Source organism: Podarcis muralis, chromosome 10, assembly GCF_964188315.1.
Source record: "Podarcis muralis chromosome 10, rPodMur119.hap1.1, whole genome shotgun sequence".
Classification (NCBI taxonomy): domain Eukaryota; kingdom Metazoa; phylum Chordata; class Lepidosauria; order Squamata; family Lacertidae; genus Podarcis; species Podarcis muralis.
In genome coordinates, this window is record NC_135664.1 from 64,006,721 (window position 1) to 64,024,243 (window position 17,523).

Sequence of the window (17,523 nt, forward strand, 5' to 3'; positions counted from 1 at the left end):
GTGAGTTTCACTTAATATATTAGCTTGGGAAGTGTGAATGAGGTTTAAAAAATGAACATCTCCTGTTCAGCACTGGACTAGGCATTCTGAGCTGAATTTTCTATGGGGAATGAGTGGGGCTTTAAAAATGGTTTAGAATATATACTCTGGCCTTTGTACTGGAGTCTACTGGCTTCCTCATTTCTTTCTCTTTTTAAAAAAGAAATAAGTAGCGAAAAAGAGAGGATTAGTTACATTTTGAATTCAGCTCCTGTCAGAAGAGAGAAATAATAGGAAGAAGGGTTAAAAATATGTTATCAGTGGGAATTATGAAATGAGGCTGTGCTTTTAAAATTACAATTTAATGCAGATAGGAGGGAAATAAATGCAAAACACAGATAATCAAGGGGAGGAATGTACTTGGGAAAGGAGTAATGGTGAAAAAAAGATTTAGGTGTGACAGACCAAATTAGATGTGAGCTTCCTCTGAGGCACAGAAAAGGGGAAAGGGAGGTAACGACGAGGTAATTGTCCTGCTCTTCATAGCTTCTGGTCAGATTACATGTAAAATATTGTGTTCAATCCCAGGCACCTCAAAAGATGTCAACAAATTGGAGGGATTTCAGACGCGAGCAGGAGAAATGATGAAAGGGCTGTAGGAACTCATTTGTGGAGAAAGATTGAAAGAGCTAAGTATGTATACAGAAGGGCTAAATGTGGCAGGAGAACTGCCTGAAAGGATGTCAACTCGCACAGGCACCCAGGAGGGGGGAAGAGGGTGACTTCGGGTGCTGAGAGGGAACATTGGAGAGCAGCAACGGCATCAGATTTAAGCCAAGGAAAAACCAGCATGAAGGAAAGAGAGGAATGTTTTTCCCCCTCCCCATATTTTGGTCCAGTCTGTGTTGTACTGGCCTTGGTAGTACTGGATGTGACCTGGGCTTTTTCCAGCCAGAACTCAGTTCAGGCACTTCTCAGGTGGTCCCATTGTCATTCTAAGAGAACAAGGGAGGTGTTCGTGGTGAGTTCCGGAACCTCTTTTTCTAGAACAATAGCGTTGGGTGTGATACCTTTCCCTAACTCCTTCAGCCCAGGCACGAGTGCCCCAGCTTCCAAAGACCTGGTTGAAGTCCTCATTTATTTGTACCCACTTTTTTCTTATAGGAAATGGTCTTTCTGATGTCTTGGGGTTGAGCAGGCAGCAGGGTTAGAGGGGTGAAGGAATGATTGCTCAGGACTGCAGGTTGCAGTTAGAGTGTTACATTCCAGATCAGGGGTCAACTTTTTCAGGAGGGGGCCGGTCCACTGTCCCTCAAACCTTGTGGGGGGGGGTCAGACCCACCCTCTCCCAAAAGCATCCTCCCTCCCAAAAGGACCCCTGCCGCCACCACTCATGCCACCACTGCTGATGTCGCCTTGTCTTTGGCAGCATCGTCCTCGTCCTTTGTCTCAGCGGGGCACAGAGCCCACACCGCTGGCCTGGGCAGTGGAGGCAGCCTCCACGCCACCATTGCTTCCTCCCGCTTGGCTCTTCCTGCTCAGCCGCTTCCTCTCACTCGGCCGCCTCTGGGAACCACCCCTTCCTTCCCGCTGAGATGGCTGAGCAGGAGGAAGTGGCTGAGCGAGAAGAGCCGAGCGGGAGGAAGCGGCGGCAGCACGGAGGCCGCACCAGCATAGCCATCCACCCAGAGGCTTCCGTGGCTTCTGATTGGCTGCAGGAGCTTCCTGCAGCCAATCAGAAGCCACGTCACGTCAGTCAGTCCCCGAACAGTGAGGCCTCCGCACCGCACTGGTTTAGCTTGGGGACTGACCGAGCGGGTGGTAGGGTCCGCAAGGTTCACAGGCCGGATTAACAAGCCTGACGGGCCACATCTCGCCCGCGGGCCTTAATTGCCCGACCCTTGTTCCAGATGCTGTTGGATTCCAGCTGCCATCAAGTCCAGCCAGCATGGCGAATGGGTGGGGAAAATGGGAGCTATAGTCTGACAATATCTGGAAGGCACCATGTTGGCTGCCCTTAGTGAAAGACAGCTTGTACTAGTACTTGCGAGTTAAGGAGGAGGCTTTGAAGTGGGAGACAGCGATAACAGGAAACAAGTTGTGCAGTGGTTGGGTGGAAGAAGTTGCTGGCTTTTACCTCAAGTGTTTTGAACATCGTTAGAAATTCACAGTGTAATTTGTGCTTTTTCCTTTTAAATATTATATCAACCAGCACAAGTTTTGGTGTGTGTGGGTGTGTGTGGGTGTTTAATACACTGTAATAAACACATCGGTGGTGATAACCTAATCTGCCTCAGCCTTGGCCTGTCCTCCTCTATTTCAGTTACTTTTTCAGTAAGGTGATAACCCAAACAGGGGGCGGAATGGTTCATCATTCGCTTCATTTCTTTGAATAAATATGTGTTACCTGTCTTCTGACCAAGGAATTCAGGGCAGAGTACACCAATAATTACAGCAACAAACCCAGCTATAGACCAGGAGTAGATAAATATTAAAACAATAAATAATTGTAAAACAAAAGCAATGGTCATGAATTAAGCAGCGAGCTTATCTACTGAAGGCTCAAGTTAAGAGCCAAGTTTTAACCCAACTCTGAAATGGAAGCAAGGTTGGTGCAAGGCAGATCATAGAGGAGAGGGCATGCCACAAGGTGGGCACCACAGCAGGGAAGACCCTGCACTCCTAAACATGTTTACTAGCCAGTGAGTCCCATTGAACTCAGTATTATTATTATTCCTTAAATTTGTATACACTGTTCATCAGAAGATCACAGTGCAGTTCACAACATAAAATTACAAAATGAATGCACTAAATGCATAATAAAACAAAAACAAACCAATATCACTCCTCCCACAAACACATTTGAAAGGCTATTTGAATGTTCAATCAGCCAAAGGCCTGATTGAAGAGATATATTTAAAGATATGTAATGAAGGTGCCAGGCAAGCATTCCACAAATGGGGAGCCACCACAGAAAAGGCTCTTGCCATCCTCCAGACCTCTCTTGAGGGAGGCACCTGATAAAGGGCCTCAGGTGATGATCACAGGATCCAGGTCAGTCCATGTGGGGAAAGGCAGTCCTTGAAGTATTTGTGATCCTGAGCCACGCTTGCAGATGTAAAGGAGAAGCAGAGCTGTGTATCATCAGCATATTACTGACAACAAACTCCAAAACTCCAGATAATCCACTTAGAAGTTTAATGTAGAACATGCTAAGGATTGTGCTGTTTATTTAAATTTTTGTTTGTATAGTTTCTAGAGCAAGGAAGAATAATTATTTCCTTGTTTTTTAGCTGGTGTGCTCTGGTGTCACAACAGACATAATCTTAGAAGAGGCTTTCCCCGTGTGTTTGAGAGAGAATACCTCTTTAATGATGGGTGCTTTCTATCTGTGTTGTTTAATAAGCTCTTGTTATAATACTTTTATATTATATTGTTATAATACTTGTTATAAATCTGCTACCTGCTTATTTTTAGTTTCACTTCATTGATCTAGTAATTAATGAATTAAATGTTGCAGATGTCTCCCATTCTGTTCCATAAATCTTCTGTGAGTTGACTGTGCCTGGTATTCTACTCCACCTGTCTTCTGAGTATTTATGAGTGTTGTGCCAGATCCTGCCCTCGGATTTCCAGATAACCTTCTCCCCATGAGAAAGAGGCTGTTTTCTTTTCCCCTGGCACTTTTTTTTGGGGGGGGGGGGATGAATATCAGTTGCTGGATATCACAAGTTGGGAGAGTGCTACTGCACTCAGGGTTCCTGTGGGCATCTTGTTGACCACTGTGAGAGCTGGATGCTGTTCTAGATGGAGCTTTTGGCCTCCTTAGGCTCTTGGAAGGGAGGAGTCTTCCTTATGTTCTTCTAATGCTTGAGAACCCAGTAGTGATGTGTGGAAGTGAGAGCTGGACCACAAAGAAGGCTGATCGCCGAAGAATTGATGCTTTTGAATTATGGTGCTGGAGGAGACTCTTGAGGGTCCCATGGACTGCAAGAAGATCAAACCTCTCCATTCTGAAGGAAATCAGCCCTGAGTGCTCACTGGAAGGACAGATCCTGAAGCTGAGGCTCCAATACTTTGGCCACCTCATGAGAAGAGATGACTCCCTGGATTAGACCCTGATGTTGGGAAAGATGGAGGGCACAAGGAGAAGGGGACGACAGAGGATGAGATGGTTGGATAGTGTTCTTGAAGCTACCAGCGTGAGTTTGACCAAACTGCGGGAGGCAGTGGAAGACAGGAGTGCCTGGCGTGCTCTGGTCATGGGGTCACGAAGCGTCGGACACGACTAAACAACAACACTGCTTGAGAAATTCTTTTAGATTTTCATTTTAAGCAGGGTTTGTACTTACCTTCCTTATGAGGTGGCTGAGATGTCTGTGAGAGAGTAAGTACAGAATCATTTCTTGGTGGTCTCTGCGTCTTTCATGGTTCATCAAAACCCCATGGCATCCTTGACAGGGCTTTCATGTAAATGTAGACACCTGGGTTTGCTGCAGAGTAGCAGCAGACAGATTATTTGTAGAAAGGTGGAAAAGATACAGATACCCCCAAGGTAAGGGTTGTTGTTGTTGTTGTTGTTGTTTTAAATGACAACAACCAGAATACCCCATCTCATCCATGATAATTCCACCAACCAAATCCCCACCTTTTCAATAATTTTGTGCTGCATTACCCCCTGATTAATTGGTGGAGTATGGTTAGCAGAAAGTGTGATGCAATTTTGGCATAGCAATAGTTTTTTTCATGGAGAATTTGTATGATTCATTTTAGAGTGGACAAATAGGCAGTTTGCTCCAGCTTTCCATTCCTTCTGTTTGTCCATGTGGTTCCTACACTCCTTTTTCTGCTGTGTTTTAAAATGGTGAACATTGTGGTGGAGGCTCACAGGGGATGCCCTGCTAGGTTCATCCACCTCTGTGCATCCACACTGGAATTTGGAGTGCCCACCCCACCGCTTCTGGGTTGTATGAACTGGCCCAATGAAAACTAACTAAACAATGAATGAAATAATTCAGGTTTGAAAAACAAAACAGATCATTAAACTCAACTCCACTGGTCATCATAACTAGAAAACCCGTTCTAAGATATATATATTTTCCAGGGAAGACCTCCTAGATTGCATCCGCAAAAACTGCTTATCCATTCATTACTGTCCTCAGATGGGCAGTTATGTTCATAGCTTTCTGGCTTGTAATTACCCAAATACAGGCGGCTGGATTAGCTCAGGTCAATGAACAATTCAGTGCTCAGTCTGTTTGTGGGAGGGTGATGGGGGGACAGCAAAGGGAGGAGAAAGCTTATATTAAAGTTTGTGGTGGTTCTCCACCTATCATTTGTGGTCTGTAAAGTGTTTGCTGGTGGTCTTGCAAGAAGAAGTTAAGAATTTACATGTTGCTTCCAGCTTGCATCAAAAGACACAATGTTTGATGGTGTGGGGTGATGTCAGGTTTGAGTTTCTTCCATTTTTTTTTGGTTTTTTAAAAAAGTGTATTGTACAGCATGGCATACAATTATGCAGACTAAGAAATTTAGTAAACCTTCTGCTGGGCAACTTAGAGAATTGAAGGTGGTATCACAGTCACTGCTAACCATGGTCTACATTCTCCTTCTTCCTGTTGCTTTCTCTGATCAATCAGGTTTGTAGGTTTTTGAAATGCCGCAAAACCTGCAAAACTTGTTTGATCAGTGAAGACACTAGTGACAAAGGCAGGGAGTGAGGTAATGAGTGTATGTTACCCTCTGTCCACGTGTCCTACAGGTCATAGCTAGAATAAAACTTGCAAATACTTAAGGTGAACCAATTTCTTTAGCTGGAAACGTAATTGTACAGAAGCATGCAGCAATTGCTCACAATGGGTAGTAGTCAACTAGACTTTACTCAGAGTAGGCCTATTGAAATTGACCAGCGTGACTAAATTAGGTCCATTAATTTAAGTGGGTTTGCTCTCAGTTGAATATCACTGAATAGAGCGAAATGCATAAGACATTTGTGAAACATGAGGAATAAAACCAATAGCCCCTCTGAGTCCAGAAGAGAAAATTAGAACATTCTTTCTTGCAAACTTGGTTGTCAGCCAGTGTTCTTCTAATCCACCAAGGTACCAGACACTTCAGAGTTTCTTTCTTGCAAACAGGTTTGGTCCCAAAGAGACAGCAGATGGAAAGCTTACAAACTGCATCTTTTGAAGGACAATTATACAACAAAATACCAGTTATAGAAAAGAATGATTCCCTATCCCAGGGGTAAATACTGGGATCCAGCCAGCAGGATGGATCCTTCCCCATCTCTCAAGGACCTCTTTAACAGATGGGAGGAGCATCACTGTAATGTCACGTGACAATGTAAAAGAGACTTATTGTCAGTGCCGTTCAGCTGTCACTGACAGCAAGCTTTGGATGTCAAGGAACAATTGGGAGTGCTCCTTAAACTCACCATTGTTCCTTTACAGCCACTTTTTTACCTGCTCCAGGGCTAAGTCACATATGATGTTAGGTGTGGGGCAAGTGGAGGCCCTGCAAGGCCTAATTGGGTTTGGCCTTGGATTTGGGGTCCCCCCATTCTCCATTTGCTACTTGTAAAGGTAAAGGGACCCCTGACCATTAGGTCCAGTCGTGGCCGACTCTGGGCTTGTGGTGCTCATCTCGCTTTATTGGCTGAGGGAGCTGGCGTACAGCTTCCGGGTCATGTGGCCAGCATGACTAAGCTGCTTCTGGCGAACCAGAGTAGCGCACGGAAACGCCGTTTACCTTCCCGCCGGAGCAATACCTATTTATCTACTTGCACTTTGACGTGCTTTTGAACTGCTAGTTTGGCAGGAGCAGGGACTGAGCAACGGGAGCTCACCCCATCGCAGGGATTCGAACCGCCGACCTTCTGATCGGCAAGTCCTAGGCTCTGTGGTTTAACCCACAGTGCCACCCGCGTCCGTCCCTTGTTAATTGTAAACACCTCCAAATTCAAGAGGATAGGAGCCCATAAATGTTTTTCATTTCTCCAGCAGAACAGGTTTCTTCCTCTTCACTGAGTGATTCTGCCCCAACCTGTTCATAGGGGTTACATGTATACACACCACTGTGAAAGATGGGCAAATGTTTCCATGGAAAGGCCCATTATCCACATCTCTTATCAGCCTGCTACGCTCCTCGCCTACTGCAGCTACAGTATCAATGAAACCTTCCCCTTTCTTGATTCCTGTTAAATTCAGTCCTGCTGCTCTTCCTTTATCCCCTCTTATTCCAAACATAGACTCCCAACATGGTCTGAAGGCACCATCTTGCTGAAACTAAGCAGGTCTAAGTCTAGTCAATGCCTGCATAGGTGGCTTGGAACCATGTATAAATCACATTGGGTTCCATGATGGATGAATGGCAAGGTATAAATGTAAGGAAACAAATATGAATGAACACTGAGAAAAGCCACCACCTGAAGAAAAAAATGATTGGAGTGAGGATATTTCTGGGGTGGAGCGGAGGCACAAGTTTGCCTTGCTACAAGTAAGGCTTCACTTAAGTGAGTCACTTAATGCCTTGTGAGACCCAGCTCTTGCGTAGCTTGGAACAAGAGCTGGAAATGTCTGTCAGGGCAAGAAGCAGACACAAGACAACCAAATGGGCAAAGGACCACAATGGGCTTGGGTTGATTGTTCTTTATGGGGCTCTGGAAGGCATTTTTTTTAGGCTGTTCCTGATTGGCTGTTGGGTTGTATGTGTTTGCCTTCTCTAGGGTGCTGATTCCCTTGAGAAGCACTTACTTGTGTGTATTGGCCTTTTGGTTTAGCTGTTGCTAATTGACCGAGTTGCTCTTTCATCACCAGTTTGGGGGAAGGACCTGTGGGGTCATTTGAAGTGGAGGCTGTATGGGAATCTCAGGCGGGGTAGACTGTGGACATCCATTTGGTAGCTAGTTGGCCACTGCTGGGAATCTCAGGCGGGGTAGACTGTGGACATCCATTTGGTAGCTGGTTGGCCACTTTGAGAACAAGGTGCTGGAGTTGGTGAACCTTTGGTCTGATCCTTACATTCTTAAATTGTCACATTGACACAGGCAGTTCCTATGGGAAATCCATACCATAAGTTCCTGTAGGATACAATTAATCACATATAGTTATGGAATGAACTGAGTGGCGCCTGTGGAACATCGTGATTGGCTGTTCATGCTCGTCTTCTCAAGCAGAAATAGGGTACATATTTGCCTCCAATAAAGACATTGGGGGGGGGGAGCCATTTTATTTTAAAAGGTTTAATTTTTGCACATTATTTCCAGCTGGCTGGATTTACTATTGGGCTTATAGAAGGTAGCTGAGGGATGACTGTCAATATGAGTCAAAGCACAATATGAAGTTCTAGCTGAAACAGTGACAGATTAAAAAAAAAAATACTATAGAATCTTTCTGAGTCATATCCAACATGAATCTGAGAGCTGATGTTTCAGAATTGCTTCCAATAAATTCCAAATACGATAGACCTTTTTAAACACATGCATGCGCGTATAGTTGAAATATGTGTTCTGGAAGTCTCACAAAATTATTCCTCTTTTAGGAAAGGAATGGGAAGGCTACTTAATATTGCAAGAGAGAGAATATCCAGTGCGAGGATAAAGTCCATTGTCCAGTGACATGACTTTACTTGTCAGTCACAAAGGTGACAAGGGGGCTAGATTAAGCAAAGCTTCATCAAGATTAACAAAGGAAGATTATTGACCTCATCGCGAAAGGGCAGAAGCCTGTTTTATCATTAAACCTTGGAAGAGGGATGTTCTGTCACTGGTGGGGAAACCTCTTTGGCAATTAGAACAGCAACTTCCGCCGTGATTAGCTCCGGATGGACTGAGAACACACAATTCTTGGGTCAATCTCTTTTATTCCTAATCTCGTGGGGAGGGGGGGTAGAAGGCAAAGAAAGGGGGAAGTATTGTTACCCCTGCTACAGGATCTAATTGAATTTCTCTGCTGCACTTAGAAGTGAGGAAAGAAAAAAACTGTATCGGGTATCGTGGTAAGTAATTTGCAAGAGAGGAGGAGGCTGCTGGGTTGTTGTTGTTGTTGTTGTTCTGGCGCTGCTTTACACACACACACACACCCTAAAGAAATCATTTTGTTGTTTGAGCTGAACATTGTTGCATCGCCCATTAGCATGAGATTCATGATGCCAAGTAGGAACCCTGAGTCTCCCTGTGTGGAGACAGCTGCTAACCTCATAAAACTGTTAGAAGGATTAACACAGCCAGGGGCTGAAATGTAATCAAACTTAAGCAGGTGAATGGATCCCTAGTAGAGAAAATATTCCTGTAAATGGAGAGTGGGCAGGGAGACAACAATATTTGCAATCGTTTGCCACCGGGGCTGATGACCAACATTTCCCAGATTTCACCCATCTATTGAAAGTAGGAGATGAACTCCTCCCCTCCCCCGTTCTCATTCATGCCAATTTTTCATTGATGTTTCTATGCAAGTTACTTGCAAGCTAAGGACGGGGAAGGAATACTATTCCATATGTGTTTAAAGATGCATTTACCTAATTTGCAGTTTTCAAAACAATACGGGAACCAAAGCACAGCTGCCCTTCAAAATTCACACTTCTCTGAATTTTGCAGTGTAGTTCTCCAGCCAAGTAATGTATACAAAAATGCATATACAGTGTGCATGTAATGCATATTTTTACTGAAAATAACATGCAAACTTGCATTATGTTGGAGGAAATAGATTTGCGAAACTTTTTATATTGGAGGGAATTATGCATATTAGGAGGAATTTGCATCCGAATGCAGATGAATTTTCATAAGGACTTTTTAAAAAAAATGCAGACTGATGTGAAATGTGGAGAAGTGAAATTGATATTGGGAATGAGCAACAAAAAAACTGAAATGGAGAGACTGACCCATCCCTATTTGCAATTTGGGGACGCTTCACCAAAGCCTGGTGTGCTTTTTCCTTTTAATAAACGTAAGCCAGTTCATGGTGCCTTTGTGTGTTTCCTAAATGCTTACATGAAACACTTGCTTAAATTGAGATGTATCTTTCTCTCAATAAATGTCAGAAAGCTTTGGAATAATGTTTTGGTGTGATGGTTGCTCTAACAAATCCACCAAAAGTTTCCTCAAGCAGCAGCTGCAGACCAGATTTAGAACCTCTACCAAACTGATAAGCAGACAGGGAAAGGGTTAAGGAAAGGGTTTTTTGTGTGTGATTTCTGTACCCTGAATGCAAGTCCAAGATTGGCGAAATGTTGAAAGTAAAGGGGAGATTAATCGGCTAAATAATCCCAATACATGTTCAAAGACAGGAATGCAAAAGTCACTGGGTTGTATTTGTCTAGGTTTTACTCAGAGTAGGCCCACTGAAATTAATGAACACATTGAAATTAGTGGATTGGATGCTTCAGCTGGGATTCTTGCATTTCAGGGGATTGGACTAGATGGCCTTTTGGGTCCGTTCCAACTCTACAATTCTATGATTTTATGAACGAACCAAAGTTAGCCATTGCTATTAATTTCTGAGTAGTATTAGCAGTGGAAGCACCCCTATTCTCTTCCCACTGCTTCAGACGTTCTCCTGTAAACATCTTTTTGACCATTCCCACTTGTTTAAGAAATGCAAACATCTAGGGGAGGTTGATTGGAGAACATGCATTTGTTTTTCAGTTTACATAAAATCATCAGGCAGAAAGAGAAGGTTGCCATATATTAAAGAATTTTGTTGGTTTGTTTTTAAACTCCTGCATTGGGCAGGGGGCTTGCAAGAAGACCCTCTCTAGTTTCACGATTCTATGAAATATAATGTGGTACAGCTTTTCCTGAGTTTCAGGCTACATGTGGAAGATTTCATATCTGAATTCTTCCTCATGTCAAAAAGCCCTCCTTGCCTTTAGGATGCTAGCATATAGGGGAAAGGATTCTACCTGGCCTGCAAGCTGCAGGTTTCTGTTTGTTTGTTTACATTGCGGGGGCATTCAAACACATACATTCTGAAAACCTCTGGTCCCATAAGGGCTGTGACATATGCTCTCTGCCACCATAAGTGTTGACCAGTTTTCTGCTCACCTTAAGATGCTGTGCAGCTTGGAAGCTTCCATACCATTAAACCGATGAAATAACCAGACTACCTGTCCTCTGGGGACCAAAGGAGCAACAGCTTCTTAAGTTATTGACTTTGAACAACTCAACACCAAAACATGTGCTTCAGATATCTGAAATAACATGCCTTCATCGCTACAAGCCATGTTCAGATTGGCAAGCGGGTGCTCATAGGCAGTTGAACCTACTGCAAATTTATACACATGTATAAATTATTCCTGCAGCAGCTAAAAAGACATAGGGCTGTTTCTGCTGGAAGCCACTTTATGCTGACTTAGACCACTGCTCAGCACTGCCTACAATTGACTGGCTCTCCGAGATTCTGACAGGCTACGGATTGGATCTGGGACTTCCTGCATGCAAGCGGATGCTCTGCCATGAAGCAACTGTTCTTCCATTTAAATTAAAGTTGTTGTTGTTGTTTGGTTGTGTCCAACACTTCGTGACCCCATGGACCAGAGCACGCCAGGCACTCCTGTCCTCCACTGCCTCCTGCAGTTTGGTCAAACTCACACTGGTAGCTTCGAGAACACTGTCCAACCATCTCATCCTCTGTCGTCCCCTTCTCCTTGTGCCCTCCATCTTTCCCAACATCAGGGTCTTTTCCAGGGAGTCTTCTCTTCTCATGAGGTGGCCAAAGTATTGGAGCCTCAGCTTCAGGATCTGTCCTTCCAGTGAGCGCTCAGGGCTGATTTCCTTCAGAATGGATAGGTTTGATCTTCTTGCAGTCCATGGGACTCTCAAGAGTCTCCTCCAGCGCCAGAATTCAAAAGCATCAATTCTTTGGTGATCATCCTAAATTAGAGTAGACCCATTGAAATTAATGGATAGACCCATTAATTTTAATGGGCCTTAACCGAGTTGAACTAGTGGAGAATAAGAGAACGTAAGGAGGAACCCAACAGTGTGCAAGTAGACTTCCACTTCTGCAACGGGACTTTGCTGTCTTCCAGTGCACCTCTAAAATTTGTTAGGGTGCATGTCGCCTAACCCTTTGGAGCATATCTGGAGGGCAGGGGAGGGTGGTGGTGTCCGTTCCACTCATGCATCACAGTATTGGCTTCAACCCTTTTAAAAATACATTGTGGCATAGGTTTTGTAGGCTAGTGCTTAGCTTCTCAGATCCATGTGAGGACTGTCAACACAATTACAGACCAGTTGCAGAAGAGGCAGTTCAAGGTACACAAACATCAAGAAACTGAAAGAGAATTTCCAAAGGAGGGGAGAACAAAAAGCAAATCAGAGCCAAAAGGTAAAGGAGGGAAGGGGAAACTGTTTGAAGTATCAGAAGGTGTGGAGAAGGCTGGTCTCATCAGGACAGACCAGAATGTGGCTATTAAAAGTCAAATCCATTAAAATAGGTGAGAATATTCTTGGCAACTTTAATGAGAGCCAGATCTCACCTTTCCGGGCGGAAAGTGTGTGCTTATGTCATAGGACTTTACATTTGCAAGCATCATTAGGGCCACCTTTGTATCTTTAAAAGTGTGTGTGTGTGTGTGTGTGTGTGTGTGTGTGTGTGTGTGTGTGTGTTTTAAAAAAGAAAGATTGAAGTGTGTGGGGAAAGAATAATTTAGAAAGATCTAAATGATCTGATCCGTAAATAAAAGATAGTTGCTTGAAATGTGGTTTTGGAGTGTGCGAGCAGGGGGCGGGGGGAAGGAAGGCCGAATTGTGGTATGAGCCACTGACTATTTCTTTCATTCGTCAGAACATCTAACCATCCTGATATTAAGAACTTGGGGTGGGTGGGTGGAATAAGAGGAAATTAATGGTTCTTAGAGGGGAAATAAAAAGACCCGACAGGTTGAGCATAAAAAGCTGTAAAGGAGCAAACAATTAAAGGTAATCCATACTGTTGTTATTGGAAAACCTGTGAATGTTAACTGTTCTCATTTGGAGGATATCTGTGTGTGTATCAGTGTGTGTGTGTGTGTGTGTGTGTGTGTGTGTGTGTGTGTGTGTAATGTTTCTCTCCTGAACGCTAATCTTTTCTCACTCCATCCTGTAATCTTAGTTTATCCTTGATGGAAAGTCTTTGTTCTCCGTACTTTTGAACCTATATTTCGCCTTCTTCTCTCCCCAATTTAAATAAAGGTTTTGACAGAGGAACAAACAGCAATGAACTCGGAAGAACAAAGGGTTGTTGTTGTCATCTCCCCCCTTCTTCTTTCCTTCATGTTTTCACATGCTTGTGGTGATTTTCTCTCTTTTCCTTTTTAAAAAGAGGTGTTTCATCTGGTCTCGTTTCTCTTTCAGGAAGTTGATGGCAATAAAGTGATGTCTTCATTTGCCCCGCACAACTCATCTACCTCACCCTTGAAGGCAGAAGACGGTGGGCGTCAGAGCGGAGAGTCCTTCTCCAGCACAGCTCTGGGAACTCCAGAGAGGCGCAAAGGCAGCCTAGCGGACGTTGTGGACACTCTAAAACAGAGGAAAATGGAGGAGCTCATCAAGAACGAACCAGAAGGTAAGGTCTTAGAAACACATGGACGTTTGCTGCCCTTTCCCCCCACCCCACACGAATCAGCTGAGACTCCCCAAGTGAAAAACACACAAGGCAGTGCTGAGCATTGAAGAGGCCACCTCCTCATTACCACCACCCCACCAAAAAGCGGCTATTCTTCCAAGTACTGCTAAGTCATCACAAGCTTAGATGGATCTGAAACGGAAACAAAGGGCACAAATCCCTCTTGCCGCGGAGGAGCATTGGAACCTGAATATCCCTGGTCTTCATATTGCCAAACTCTGGTGTAAGTGAAGGGCTGGGGAACCTGTGGATCTCTAGATGCCCCTTCCATTTCAATAGACTGTTTGCATAGCTTAAGAAGGTTGAGCCAAATCGTACTCCTGATGTTCTTGGCTGTGACAATCAGTTCTGTTGGGGTTTTCTGGGTAATTTTAGTTTGAATTGATTTGTATTGTATTGTAAAGTTCTTCACACTGTCTGTCATCGTGGATGCCTCCAACGCAGCTTACAAGTACCATGATTTAATTAATAAATGCTGAATAGCACTTCTTCAGCACCCAAGTTGGAAACTGCAGCACAGTATCCACAGAAACCCATAGGCACTGAGCCATATGCGCCTGCATTGTGTCCAGTGGTGCTCCCAACCTGCGGACAAAATAAGAGGGGTGTTCAACTTCTGTGCTCTGTGCCCAGGCATTCTTCACACTGGCTCACTGTGGCAGCACTGCAACAATTTGCTTCCAAATGTTACCTGTGTGTGGCATCCAGCACTGAAAGTTCTCTAGGCTTTGATGTAATTTGTGTCTTGTTCTTCCTTTGCTTCTCCATCTTCCTCATTGGAGGCAGGCCTGCCTGGGGACAATAGAAGGGTTCCAGGAGAGATTTCAAAATCTTCCTAACTTGCCTGCTCCTTAGTACTTTTCTGTACACCCTGTTATCTGGTTAAGCCTTCCATTTTACACACTATTGAGAGTGTCACACAACTCATGTTCTCTCCATGTCAGCCTTCCCCAACTTGGTGTATTCTAGTTGTTTTGGACTATAGCTCCCATCAGCCCCTGTACTGACTGGGGCTGATGATGTGCACTGAGGTCCAAACCATTTGGAGAATCCCGTACTGGCAAAGGTTGCTTTTAAGTCCCCTTCGGAAACTTACCCCCCCCCCCCAGCGTGCTGTAGTAGTTAAGAGCAGTGGACTCGTAATCTGGTGAACCGGGTTCGCTTCCCCGCTCCTCCACATGCAGCTGCTGGGTGACCTTGGGCTAGTCACACTTCTTTGAAGTCTTTCAGCCTCACTCACCTCACAGAGTGTTTGTTGTGGGGGAGGAAGGGAAAGGAGAATGTTAGCCGCTTTGAGACTCCTTAGGGTAGTGATAAAGCGGGATATCAAATCCAAACTCCTCCTCCTCCTCCTCCTCCTCCTCCTCCTCCTCCTCCTCCTCCTCTTCTTCTTCTTCTTCTTCTTCTTCTTCTTCTTCTTCTCCTCCTCCTCCTCCTCCTCCTCCTCCTCCTCCTCCTCCTCCCTTTTGCTTACCTGTTCCGCAGCTTGTACCCCCAGCTTAGTTTAGCTTAACCTGCCTGGTTCAAGTGGTTCTGTTCCAGCTGTATTCCGGATGGGGTGGGTGGGTGGGGGGAGAAAGAGAGACTGGAAAGAAGGGAGCAGGTTGAGAGAATACCATGTTGAGTGGGAAGCCATGCAAGGCTCCAGAGACTCCATTAAGCAAAGGTTACGCTTAGACATAAGAATAGTAACAGAGCTTATGCATTATCTGAGCTCCACTAAAATGAAAATGTATAGCACAAACAAAAGACTTACAGCTTTGTGAAGAGATGAGGGAAGAGGTGGGGGTGGCGCAGAGAGAGAGAGAACCACAGAACATTGGGGCTTTTAAACAAATGTATGCAACAGAAAAACCTTTTCTTCCCTCCAGCCATTGTTCTATTGTCTTTCAAAGGCCATTAAAATGAACAGCAGGTTCTGATGAAAATTTCATTAAGCTCTAGTTAAATCATTATGAGGGTGCCATATTCATGCCTCGGCTTTTTCCTCCATCAAGGAGACACACACAAAAACCTGAATTAGAAAATGTGGTGGGTTTTATCTAAACTTCAACTCCCCTCACTAATAATAATAATAATAATAATAATAATAAGGCAAGTCGGGAAGTTGGAAGAGGAAGAGGAAGGTTGAATGGGGATGCTGCGAAAGGATGTAACATTGGTGCATCTTCTTAGAAGTAAGGGGTAGTGAGTGAGAAAAAAAATAAAAGTATTAAAATGGCAAGGGGTGATATTTGCATTTTAAGACACCCTCGCCTTTTCTCAGACTGATACCACCCACCCACCCAGTTTAGAAAATGGATAATTAACCATTCATCCTTATGTGAGGTGGAAGCATGGTGGGTCTCAAAAAGGAGGGCTCTTGTTATCTGCAATAATTTATTTGCAATGGCGTTGGAGGTTTAGATTGTCTAGTTAAATAGAAAATAAAAGAGAAATCACACCAAAGTGGAAAGATTTCATTTTGGGAAAGATAGTACTTGTCAGTGCACAGATCAGCACATAATATATTATTGGATTCTCAGTTGTATCAGCCTGTTACTATAAATGTAAAGCCCACACAGATCCCACATAGACAGCTAAATGATACTGGAATGAGCACTAGCACCCTGGAGTAGCTTAAATGTCTGTGTCATCTTGCAAAGTGGTAAGGATAAATTTTATAATAAATCTGGTTTGAATATGTAGTATTATTCATGGTGAAATGCTTTTTTTTCTCTCTCTTCCCTTGAGACAGTTGAGTAGGTAGTTAATAAATTATCATTAGTTATCATTGATAATACTATCATAACATAATAAATTATTATTATTATTATTATTATTATTATTATTATTATTATTATTATTATTAATACTATTATTTCTGTGCCCACTACAGTCCATCATAAATAGTCACAGAGCCTCCTGTTCTTTCAGGAGATGTTTTTTTGAAAGCATCTTCCTTGGCTCCACATTTCTTTGTTTTTCTTTAACTTATCTAAAATACATACTATAACGTTAAACCGTGCCAACTATGTCTCACTGAAATCATGGGTGCTAAACATGGTGCTTAGCTATGTTCTTGACGTTCATTGAACTGGGTACAGACTCATTCAAGCTCAGAGCAGACCCACTGAAATCATGACCAACTGAAGTTACATTGATTTCAATTAGGCATCCCCCACTCATGCGTGTTCTACCCGCATGTATCCGCACATATGCGCAGGGCCGGGAAATAAATAAATAGCACCATACCAGTAATTGTGGGAGAGAGCTGGAGAGTCCTTGTGGCTTGTGGTGAGACCCTCCCTGGAACCCAAAAACGTCAGTTAGGTAGGGTGGAGGAAGCCCCCAAAAGACCAGAGGTACAGCAGAGCTTTGTTTACGCTGCTCAGCCACCCCATCTAACAGCTGAGGCATGGGGTAGCGCAGCAGCTGCAGCCGCTTCCTGAGTGTCCAACAGCCGCCAGCTGGCCCCAGAGCTTCAACACTAGCTGAAAAGAGAGTTGTGTGGAGATAGAGAGAAGGAGGAAATTGGCATTTAGAAGCTTTGTAGAGGCTTTTTAGAGGGTGCTCCCCATTTTATGTGGCTTCACTTATGCATGTGGGGGCCTGGAACACAACCCCCACGTAAGTAGTGGGGGGGACTGTATACTAAGGAGGACTAAGTCTGGATCCATCCTATTGATTCCTGGTTGCCATCCAAGTAAGTCGTACTTAGAGCAGACCAACTGAAATCAGAAACTTAAGTTAGCCAATATCGATTTCAGCAAATCTACAACCCTTTTGCCGCAATGCAAAACACATGTATTGGTGAACAAGCTCCACTGAAAACCATTGAAATTATTTCTTGAGTGAACATGGATGGGATTGACTGACTGCAAAGTCTCTGAAATGCAGGTTGATTGAACAGTTGCTGACTTGGGCGATCCTGCGCAGCATGTGCATGGCTGCTTGACTG

At 44.0% G+C, this 17,523-nt stretch overlaps 1 protein-coding gene across 10 annotated transcripts in view; it reads left to right on the plus strand.

Annotated features, from left to right (window-relative positions):
• SOX5 (SRY-box transcription factor 5) overlaps window positions 1-17,523 on the plus strand; it is a 771,121-nt gene that overhangs the window by 460,040 nt on the left and 293,558 nt on the right. For all 10 annotated transcript variants that reach the window (XM_028746002.2, XM_077935293.1, XM_028746004.2 and 7 more), the window contains one exon: window positions 13,313-13,523. In XM_028746002.2, coding sequence (XP_028601835.2) covers window positions 13,313-13,523 — 211 coding nt within the window. The remainder of the gene's footprint in view (window positions 1-13,312; window positions 13,524-17,523) is intronic.